We start from the raw sequence: 11,664 nt of genomic DNA, 5'->3' as shown, positions 1-11,664 counted from the left end.
CAGAAAGAACTTTCCTTTTATCAGCCACTGTGCTCATCCTACACCTCTTAGCAGATTCCATGATTTCATTTTTATTACCCTGACCATGAAGGTGACATTGGTGACTCTGAAACCTTACAATATATTAATACCGGAAGTCCTAATGTTTGCAAATTCCCAAATGTTACATGGTACAGAGGAATAAGATTTACACAGTCTCTACTTACCATAGTAAGTGGGTCAAATACTCAGATGCAACCAAACATTGGTTTGGTTTGCCTGGATTCTGATCAGACTCATGTAATACGCAACAATTTCAAGATCCAAATGCTTTCCTTTGAATAAAGCTGTTTTGTTCTCAACAGCTGGTACTTCACAGCCAAGCCACATTACAAGCACTTCTGCATTCTCCAGTTCCTCCCTCACCACACCTTCCACAACAGTGGCAAGTGGAACGACTCCATGTTTTTGTCACGTGTCTGGTGGTTTGTTTTCTCCCGGTAAGCTTCGTACTTAATGGTTGTAATAATTGTCATAAGTAGTATGATCCCTTAATAATGTATTCAATTACAGACAATCACTGGAAATCGTATTAAATGGATTAATCATTTTAACAGAGTAATACGCTTCATGTTTTCACAATATTTTATGTTGTTTCGTGTTTTCATAGTATTTTCATTGTTTTTTTAACTTTTCTATCATTTTTTCTCTACAGGCGAAGTTGTATACAACAGAACAGATAAGGCTGGATGTAATTTTTATGCACTTTGCAGCAATGAATGTGAAATTGCCCCATTTCAGGGGCCATGTCCTTCAACAACTCCTTTAACTTCGGCGTCTTCAGAGACTACAACACAAGCCTCCTCATCCACAGAACATATATCTTCTTCTATTTCATCAACCACAGCAACATCTCCCACAACTTTACTAGAAAGAAACTGTACTGATGTCAATCCTCCACGAAAGGTGATTCCCTTCTTCATTTTAATATATTACCATTGCAAAAATAGCCCAATTTCTATTCTCTATCCTCAGTTCAAATCAACTTGCATGTATTTCAATAACAAAGTTGGTCACGGTAGAATATCCTGATACAACGTAATTCAATCTTGCACCATCAGGCTTTTAATGCATCTAGAGATAGAAAAGTCCACTAATACACTAAATACACTAATACACTAAAACAAGTGGACTAGCTCTGAAAATGTTTTAATGCCCCCCCGCTTTTTTTTTTTCTACACAGAAGACAGTTATTTTATTGTTCCCAGCTTGCCTGCTCTTAAGGTTGGAAATCATATGGTACCAAAACTTTAAACTGGAATCCTTACTAAGCATGAGAGTCTAAGTCAAGTTGGCCTGGAATAACTAGAGTGAAAGGGCACATCCGAATAAATCATTTATGTATTTCCAGCCTGGAGAGAAATGGACAAGTCCGTGCCAGGAGTGTGTCTGTGATCCACTCACTGGTACAGCGCAATGTTGGCCACTCCTATGCCAAACACCTCGGGAAATAGTTTGTGACCCAGGATTTATTGCCTTGCCTGTAGTACCAGTAAAAGACCTGTGCTGTCCTGAACTTGAATGCCGTAAGTACTAAAAATACCAATGTCTACACCAGGCTACACTGTAGGAAGTTACCTGTGTGCTTCTGTTAATATCTGAGCAGATCCTGCATCCATCATGATAACAGCAAAACCTTCTTTAAATTGTTCTCACTTAGTGAGAACATCAGTTTCTAGCTAAATATGCAACACGAGTTCAGCTAAAAACAAAACATTATTTTCAATATCTGCTCAGAGAGCAGGATAATATTCTGAGCCTTCAAGTACTTGATATAACATAATATTGAAGCACATTTAACATGAGTCAGTCCAGAAATCTTCGTAGTTCACTACAAAAGCAGGTAATATGAAGCAACAAAGTAAATCATAACTAGAAACTGAATTGATGATGTACAGAAAATAATAATTAGTCTATGGTATTGTAGAATACTAATAAAATGTATAATCTATTGGTCATATATGTTTACTTATATATATATTTTTTTTTAAATAAAAGAATCAAAAATATAAGTAGCTACAAAGTAAGCCTGAAAGAGGACAATCAAAAACCAAGGAACTATGAAGTCTGAAGTAATTCTGTGAAAGCCACGAATGGAACCTGCCATGTCATCAAACTGTATTTCTACAGTAAAAAAAATACCACTTTTCCACTTGATTTCGCATCCAAGCTCCATTCTGAGAGGTCATAAGGTATCAACATACAAAGGCATCTTTGAAGGCTACCAGTCTTTAAGCGTTCAAACAGAAAACAACTCATTTAATTTGAAATGAACCTATATGGAAAGGGCAAGAAAGGGATTTTTTTCTGTGTGTGTTTAGCTCAAGTTTGGTGCCATTTCTGCTCAACTGTTCTAGCTAATTAAAAGATGCATTCTTTAACATCCAGCTATACTGGTTTGTGCACACTGAGAGCTTGAATTCAAATTTTCCATAATCTCTACGCTATGAATAAGTGTTGATAACGTCTTAACTATTTATGTATTCTCACAGTTTGAGTTTGCTGACTTTTATTTTGGTTGTTTTTCAGGGGAAAGTTCCCACAGCTGTGTGATTAATGGTAAAACATATATGGTGAGCATGGCATACTTACAGTGGCTTTTTACTAGAAATTGAATGTACACCCTTTCTACCACAAAAGCCCTTTGTAAAATTCTTTTCCCAATCCATGTCAATTTATAACCCTAACCTCTGTTCCTCAAGAAGCTTAAAACCAGAGTGAACCATTTGTAGTGATGTACTTTCTAAAAAAGGCCACCTTGTATTTGTGGAATTAATTTTTTTTTTTTCCTAAAGGAGCTGATGTATTGTTAAAGCTCAAATGTTGCTTGAAATAATCCTATGAACCTTCAAAAATGAAGCCAGATTTTTTGCTCACTTGCACTTCAGAAAACTTAATAGTATATAAGTCTTTCACCTTTGCCTGTGTGTTATAAAGACACTTCATAAACAAACGTTATTTTTTCTTTCCCATTTTCCAGAATGGAACATCTGTAATTGATTCATGTAGAAATTGTACCTGCAGTTCTGAGAAAGATCCATTGACTAAGAAAAACATTGTGAAGTGTGAAGCACTTAAATGTGAATCATCTTGCCCACTGGTGAGCTGAGATTCAGTGGGATGCCCTATTGGCCCTCAAACAGTAGTATTCTTGTAAGATCGGAACCCTCCATCATCAACTCAACGTACTTTCTCTTTAATCTCTTGCGAGTAGGGTTCCGAATACAAGATTGAGGATGGAGAGTGCTGTGGGAGGTGTATTGAAGTAGCATGCAGAATTCAGCTAAGTAACAACACTGTTTATGTGCTCGAAGTAAGTAATCTTTTCCTTCTCCCACCAGCCAATCTATCCCTTCCCAGTCAGAATTTATTTAACACTGAAGTTACTCTGAAAACAACACTAATACAAACTAAAAATGTAAGTTTCTGAACTGAAGACTTATTTGAAAATTCTCTAGAGAAGACGACTCTCCGGGCAGCCTGTTCCAGTGCTCTGCCACTCTCACAATAAATAAGTTCTTCCCTGTGTGTGTATGGAACTTCCTGTGTTCCAGTTTGTGCACATTGCCCCTTGTTCTATTGCTGCACACCCCCGGAAAGAATCTGGCCCCAAGATCTATGATACGAACTTTCAGGACAGCCATAGTTTGCAAAATTAGGCTTTTCCCATTTGCCACATGAAACAACTCCAAATTCATCTAAAAATCTTTGAGGTGTGAGAACTTAAACATTTTTGAAGTAACCATACAGTATCTGATTACAATGGAAAAAGTATATATTTTTTCTTCTCTTAAAATCTTAGGTTGGTAAGACTCTGCCAATTGATCTCTGCAGCCAGTACAAGTGTGAAATAATTGAAGATCAATATGTTGCAGTTCAAAGTAAAAAAGTATGTCCCGACTACGGTTCACTGGAGTGCGATCCTGTAAGTTTTTATCACTTCAGCATTTACTGAATGCACTGTAGAAGAACAAGGGGGCAAGAATGTAAGGAAGAATGCAACAAGTTATTTTGATTGAAGTTGCAGGAATGTTTTAAGAATGAAAATACTGTTGCTGTAACAACAGTATCAAAGAGAAGCTTAGTATTTTTATGTGAGCTTACAATGATTCAAGATTTCTGTGGTGATTAATCAGCCAGTAAGGCATCCGTGGTTTCATTCAGTGTTCATCACAGAGAAGCCTTCTGCTGAGTGTTAGTAATGCTCAGTATTGTCACCTGTACTTTAATACAAATCCTTCTTCATTTCTGCAAAGGATGAAGCAGAGACTACTCCTGATGGCTGCTGCAAGATATGTAAACGTAAGTAATACCAAGCTAGCATTTTCCTTTTACAGATAATTATATTCAACTTCTGTCTGTATTTGAGTGGAAAGAAAGATTTTTCGCTGACCTAGCTTTCACTTATCAGTAACCTTTTCTAAACCATTGCTTCAAAAGGAAAAAGTGAATTTCCTGGACAGCGAATACCACAAATCAAACCCCCAGCACTCAGTCCTCAGCTTGTATCTTCCAAACACACTGTACATCCACGATAAAAAAAAAACACTTGAAATCTCCAGCTGCAGTATACAGTACCATCTACTGTTGCCTAGTGTACATAGTCTCAGTAATGAGACATCGTGCACTTCAAAATTGTTTTAGTGTTCAGTTCTGAACTAGAGATTTGAACCATGTTTTTCCCCCCCCCCCCCATTCTTTTGAAGCTACTAACTGCAAAGCTTACAGCACAAAAACTATAATTCAACACGAAGACTGTGAATCTTCTGAAGCTGTTGAGTTGACATATTGTGAAGGGACTTGTCCTGGCTCTTCCATGTAAGTTGAAAATCTCTTCAGCTTTGTTTATATTTGTGATCTCTCTTAACTTAATCACAGAACAGCAGCAAAACTAACATGTTTGAGTCTCTTGAATAGAATGAGACTCAAAGGAAGCAAGAAGAGTTTCACTCTTTTTATATTAAAATCACATTCACATGATGCTCCTATTTGTTGATGTTTAATGAGAAAGTCTTTTTTTTTTTTTTCTGGTGGAATGCAGGTATTCTCTTAAAGCAAACCAGATGCAACATGACTGTACCTGCTGCCAAGAGCTCAGCAGCCACAGAAGAGATGTGACCCTGAACTGCCAAAATGGAACAAGCATAAATTATAGCTATGTCTATGTGGATCAATGCCAGTGTATAAATGCATGCAACCCACAAACCCTTGAAGCAGATGATTACCAAGCAGAAATCAGCCAAAGATGGACATGATCGTTGCAAAAACAAAAATAGGCCCTAGGAAAGCTGGAGCCCTATCTTCCTCAAAATAACCTCTGCTCCTTCTTTAACTGATATTTGTTTGTTATTACCTTTTCTTTTTTCTTACTTATAAAAGCCAAAAAAAAAAAAACCCCTTAAGTGTAATTTTTTATTTAAGTGATACTGTTTTCAAAGTAAAAAAAGAGGTAACCATGTAAAATATCTTTCTGTACATTATGCAAATGTCAGTACGTATCAGTACGATCACAAAACTGACATTTTGGGAGAAGTTTTAATGGCTCCAAAGACAAAACCAGAAAACATAGTAGCTACATTGCACTCAACTCTTATGACTACAGAAAGTTTTATTGCGTAGCATTTTTATGGATATAATGCTTTTAAAAGACATCACTTGGTGACAGGGAAGAGACTGTTTCCCTGTTCATCTTGTCTCTTATGTCAATCAATAAAACTTTCAGCATTTTTCAGTTTTGGTGGCTGATACTTGTTTTCACTGTCTACATAATGGGAAGTTTGGTGACAAAGAGGTGGGGTTTCTTCTTAAAAAAAAGAAAACCAAGTTGGAGGGTTAACTGGCAGTTTGTTCAGTGAGATCCAGAAGACAGTGTAAAACAAGGTAGAGAACTTTCTTCACTGTTGCTCCACATCCCAGACCAAAACAAAGAAAGCAGCCCTTCTTAAGTTGAAGAAAATAGTCCATATATAAATGAAAGGCCCAATCAGTTAAAGAATACTTATGATGAAGTCATTTACATAGGTAAATCCAAGCAACTCTCCTGCCCACAATTTGTAACAGTATTTGCAAATAAGTTCAGGATATGGTTTCTGAACAACACCCTTGTTTGTTATGTTATCTAGAAGTTTTTGAATGGATTTAAACTAGAGAGAAATTCAGCAGCATTTTCCCCACAGCAGTTGATCATATTTACCTGAACTGCTCAGAGCAGTTCTAAAATAAAACCTGAAACCTGATGTGAAGGCTTAGCTGAAAAACTAAGGAGTCATTGATGATTACACATTTTGTATGTGCTTAGTTAGAAATGAATCCCTGAATGGTATCAGTAGAACCCTCCCTGTTGCCCTTCACAGACATGACCTGATATCATACTGGAATTGACCAGTAAGGAGCTTCATGTTTTACTGTTGAATTCCATATCACAGCTACAGTTTGGCCAGCCCACAGCAGGTCTGCAGGTAGGATTGCTAGCTAGGGCAGCGGTGCACACAGCACTTCCTTCACCATCTCAGATCCGTTGATTCACATTCATGCCATAAGGGAACAAAGGCTGAATCCAGACAGGCTGTGCACCATCAGTTCCATAAATTCACCACTCCAACCCTGAACACCAGGTGGTATTGCTACAATTAGACAGCCCATCAGAGTGCACAGTGTGTGAAGCCCTTGGCCAGCTTCCATGTGATTTCCACATCTCTAGCTTCCACAGCATTTAGAGCTTTGGGCACAGCACTACAGAACAGAGAGAGCCTGTTATGATCTAGAACTGTACTTGGGGCAAATAATCAGCACTCCCACCTGCAGGAGGGCTCACTGTGTAAGAGGCACTAACATTCACCAGCTGCGCAAGGCCTAACATTACAACACTGAGATAGCAGTATTAACCTGAGTTAAGCAAACTGATGCCTGCAGAGCTGATAGGTCACAGTTCAGGCTGAAAAAACCCAGCAACACTAACAAAATGTAAAATGCTTTCAACATTGCCTTTGACTTCATATTGAAGCCAGTGAGATGTGTGCATCTTCTCCTTCCTCCCTAACTCCCTAATCCCTGGATTTGAGTGCTTAGTACTATGCTCACTAACTACAAAGTGTCCTTAACTCTTCCTGGGCTGGATTTCCTGAACTAATTTTAGTGCCATACAAACACAGTAGTAGTACATTGCAGTTCAAGCCTCAAGCTGCCCTCTACCGGTTGTTTTCTTCTCTACTATCTCCTTAGTTCTGCTGTAGACATGGAGCATTGCAAAGCACCTCCACTCACGAGAGGGGAATTTCTCCTTACCTGATATTGATGGATCATGCAACTTTTTCTAATTTTGCTTAGGATTGTGGAAAGAATTGAGAAATAGGGATTTACTGTTCTTTATTCACCAAAATAAACTTGAGCTGTTATTTTTCAGTTTACAGTGCAATTACTTTCATCCAATCTTTTCAAACTATTTCTAGTCTATTAGGCTTCCCAGTCTTCTGTCTGACTGAGCGTTGTTGATAGTTTGCATTTTCGAAAGCCCAGAGCAAGCATACATGACATACATGATTAGTCCATAGTGAAAGGCAAAGGTCTGTGTAAACTCACCTGGTTTAGTTCAGCAACACTGAACTGTTCTCACAGGTACAAACACTGCATAGGTATTACAGATACTCATTGACAACTTGTTTGTCTTGTGTGCAAGTACTTCAGTTCCACAAATGCGCTGACTTTTATAGAACATAACCTTTATTTTTGTGCAGTTCTGATGTGAGCTCAGACAATAGAAGCTGCAAAGTATTTGCTGGTGGGACACACTACTCACTGAGCTGTAAGATTTTGCCTGAAAGTCATTATGTTAAAACATCAATAAATGGCACTAACTGCATAGTCTCACCGTATTGCCATCTAACATTCCCTAACATACAAGTCCAATGTAGTTAGTTGCCAAGACAAATTGGTTTACTGTTTCCTAATCTAGCTAAATGCTTTTCTATGGTAATTTTTAGTGAAATATCAGTAGAGTTGGTAGTTGATAGTATTATTCATCTGTAGTTCCATAAAGATATTTTGCTGCTGTGTTTAATTTCCAAATATATTAAGTCATGCATGCATTTTACCATTTCAAGTTCTGAGTTTGATGTAGTACATAATAACTAATAATATATACTAACTAATAATAAATAATAACACATATTTTAACAAAAATGGTTACTTCCTGATTATCAAACAAATGGATGCCTTCATGTTTTCCTATATAGTTACTTCTGTTTTAGACATTCCCTGGACTTGCAGTAGCAGTACAGCATTTGTTCCAAAAAGTCTCCATGTGTGTCTCCTGAATTCTACTTACTTGAAGTGCGAGTCCCTGGGATTTGCTTCTGCTCAGGGCTTCAGAGAAAAAAGGTACAAGAACTGATTTCCCTTTAAAAACAAAGACATACACCAAACATCCCTTTCGTCACTGCATTTCACTGCCATTTTTCCTCTTCCCCTCTTCTTTTGAAGCAGACGCTCAAAGCAGCAAGTCCCCTACCTGTCTCCCAGTGATGCATGGAGTTTCTGCATTGTTACTTTTACCTCTACACAGAACAGGTGTGCTGAGAGGGGAGATTCTGTTCTCAGGCAGCACAAGTTATACCAGAACATTGCTACCAATACATTCAATTCTGTATTTCTTGTTCTCACACTTTTTCTCAGGCCTAAAGGTTATGTTGCCAACAGGAGCATAAGCCATTCATTTGGCTTACTAGTCTCCAAATACTGGCCCAGTAGCTTACAGAAATAGACTTACTGTAGTTCTGTGAAAGAGCTTGCCAGATGAATGAGCATCATACAGAGCTGTGACAGTTTCATGATCTTGGGATTTAAAAGCACGTAGAGCTGGCCTCAAACTACACAAAACCAGAAGGAATTACTGAAACACAGCACCCTGACCATCTCTGTATAAGAAATTATACAATTTCATCCATTATTTTTGTAAAAAAAAAGTCATAGCTTCAGTTCTTAAAATATTATGAACCTTGAGTCAATTTTCATTTCTTTCTTTTCTGCAGACTGCCTATTCCTATACAGAGAAATTAGAGATTGAGATTTATTTTTTTGCATAAGCTTCCTTGCCTCTCTCCTCAACCCCCTCCCAGCTTACATTACACAGCACAGAAACATTCCTACTTAAAACATACAAGCAACTATTAAAAACAGCAAGTGCTGCATTCTAGCATCTAGCAAATCACAGCAAACTTGTGGCCACTTACAGTACAACAGCCCTTATGGTCACACTATTTGCCAACAGCTGACAATACCACCACATTGAAGTAATTAAGCTCTCCCAGCTGCTTTCACTTTGTTTGATTTCCTCCACTGAAGATCGTGGTAATGGATCACCTCCAATACAGAAACCTACAGAAAAGCTCAATGGCCTGAGCTCTTTTTCAAGGTATTTTACCACTTCCACAGCGTTTCAATAGTAAGACACAGACCAGTCATATCCTTCCAAAACATTCACTCACCATGAAGGCAGAGCCCAGGAAGCATTTAGCAGCATTTAGCTGCTGCTTGCAGCTTATGTGCTGTTAGCTACCAATCAGTAAAATTCACCTGATGAACAAAAGGCACCTGAAAAAAAAACAACCCACAGCCTCTCATGCTGTGACCTGCAATGAAACAAAGCCTGAACCTGAAACAAACCCTAAACCACCCAACTCAGTGAAAACATCCCTGCTGATATCAGAACTGCTATCATTCCCAGCTGAGCTTTTTGTTTCCCGAACACTTACTCCAAGCTCAGATGATCCTCTTGATACTCTATGAAGTATCTTCAGGACTCTCAGTTACCACAGCCTTGAAACTAAGCTGAAATTGTCACCAATTTACTTACAAGTGAATAAAATAAGACGTGTCGTGGTAACAGGCAAGCTTATTGTCTTGATCCACACTTTGTTGAAAATGCAATAAATACCATTTTATAAAGGAATTCCTTTTTCTGAGCTGATTCTAAAGAAATACTACAACATTAAGCTGATTACCATTAAAAAGTTAAGCATTTTAAGGGGATGGAAACATGACAAAGCACCAAATTACTGAAGCCAATCTAGAAAGAAACAGCGCAGATGTGGAAGGTAACAGTTTAGTAGGCTCTTCCACTCACTATTCTTGGAACTGGAAATAACTTCAAAACATTCCTCATCCACTTACAATGACAAATGCATTAAAATCACAGATGTTGCTCATGGTCTGCTTCATACTCCAGATCAGTACACTGAATCTTTTAAAGCATCTGTTCTAAGTGAAATCTTCAAATAGTCCACAGAGCAGTAATTTCATAGCTCTCCCACACATGGACGTAGCAAAGATTGAAGCCCATCTGCTTGCTTCCACTACTTCATTTTTCTAATTTACACGCACCTTTTACTTCAAATGTTATGATACACAATTAAATACAGTTTATTTTCCTTACAAACGGAATTCCATGATTTGGCAAAATGCTTCTAACATATAAAAACTAGAGTATGAAAACAGATCATTCTGAGTTTCCGAACAAGCTTACAAAAGACCTAGGCAAGTTGAAATCTTCAGTGGGCCGCAACTTAAAAGTGTGGCAGAGAATACTGCAACTATAACTTCTCATTTCTCCTACAACTCCAGCTTCTCACTACATTCCTAAATACCATCACTGGGTAATCAGCATTGAAATGCAAATGCAAATAAGCAATGAAATGCTAAGCTTTAGCCATCACAAGAATCACAAGAAGGTCAATATTTGTTTAGGTAAATTAATTCTCACTTGCCCTCTGTAACATGATGGAAAGCACAGCACCAATAGCAGAGTAGCAAAGTCCTAGACTGCAGCAAGTTAGGGTTTGTTTAAACGCAACAACTGTGGACACAGAAAAAAAAGATGCTTACCTCCAGAAGGCTTCAGGTCCATAGAGAACACTCCAGAGAGATCCCCTTGCCTCTGCTGCCAACCCTTAAGTGTGGTCTGAGATGGGGTGGATCCTGGCTCCACCCCTTCCAGTCACTCAGCTGCACTGCATACAGCTGAGCTCCCCTGGGTTGGCCCTGCCTTCCCACCAGGTGCTCCATCACTGCTTCAGGCCATTACTTCACATTTCTGCTACACTCACAGTACACTGGAGAAATGTGGAAGCAAGTGGTAAGCTTTAGAACATAAAATCAGGATAGACTTTGCCACTCAAGAGCTACAGGAAAGCACCATTAGCAGCTCATTAATTTTCATTGAGCATAGCAATGCTGCTGAACACAAAAAGAACCTCAGCCTTCTAGTTAAGGACAAAATTTTAAAAAGACAGTAAATCAAATCCTTAAAATTCCTCAATATATTAAAAACTAGTGGGTAAAGCCAGTTTGTCTTGTAGCTGAAGTATTACATGAGTTTTATTTCTTAACTTTTCCCAGGGACACCACTACCCCCTCAACCTGTCTTCTAGACCTGTAATACCACAGCAGTTCTGGAAGGAGCAGCACCTAGAAGTATTAAAGAAAGGCAAACACCTAGAGATAAATGCTTAAAACACTTCTGAGCACTCACTGCACAAGTCCCACTGGATGATCACCTTTCTAAGAAAGGAAGTATAATTTACCAAACATAACTGATACACGATGAATTCCGTATCAGCCTGTAGAGAAGCA

At 38.3% G+C, this 11,664-nt stretch overlaps 1 protein-coding gene across 1 annotated transcript in view; it reads left to right on the top strand.

Annotated features, from left to right (window-relative positions):
- Positions 1 to 6,341, top strand: part of MUC5L (mucin 5 like) — a 38,300-nt gene extending 31,959 nt beyond the window's left edge. Inside the window, exons 31-40 of the mRNA XM_046942296.1 lie at positions 345 to 479; positions 695 to 945; positions 1,391 to 1,565; positions 2,569 to 2,612; positions 3,020 to 3,139; positions 3,254 to 3,352; positions 3,842 to 3,964; positions 4,296 to 4,341; positions 4,746 to 4,857; positions 5,081 to 6,341. Coding sequence (XP_046798252.1) covers positions 345 to 479; positions 695 to 945; positions 1,391 to 1,565; positions 2,569 to 2,612; positions 3,020 to 3,139; positions 3,254 to 3,352; positions 3,842 to 3,964; positions 4,296 to 4,341; positions 4,746 to 4,857; positions 5,081 to 5,294 — 1,319 coding nt within the window. The 3' untranslated portion in view covers positions 5,295 to 6,341. The remainder of the gene's footprint in view (positions 1 to 344; positions 480 to 694; positions 946 to 1,390; positions 1,566 to 2,568; positions 2,613 to 3,019; positions 3,140 to 3,253; positions 3,353 to 3,841; positions 3,965 to 4,295; positions 4,342 to 4,745; positions 4,858 to 5,080) is intronic.
- The last annotated feature ends 5,323 nt before the right edge of the window (positions 6,342 to 11,664 follow it).

This window comes from Gallus gallus, chromosome 5 (genome assembly GCF_016699485.2).
Source record: "Gallus gallus isolate bGalGal1 chromosome 5, bGalGal1.mat.broiler.GRCg7b, whole genome shotgun sequence".
NCBI lineage: Eukaryota > Metazoa > Chordata > Aves > Galliformes > Phasianidae > Gallus > Gallus gallus.
Note: the sequence above shows the minus strand (reverse complement) of the source record. Positions and strands in the feature narration are given on the sequence as shown.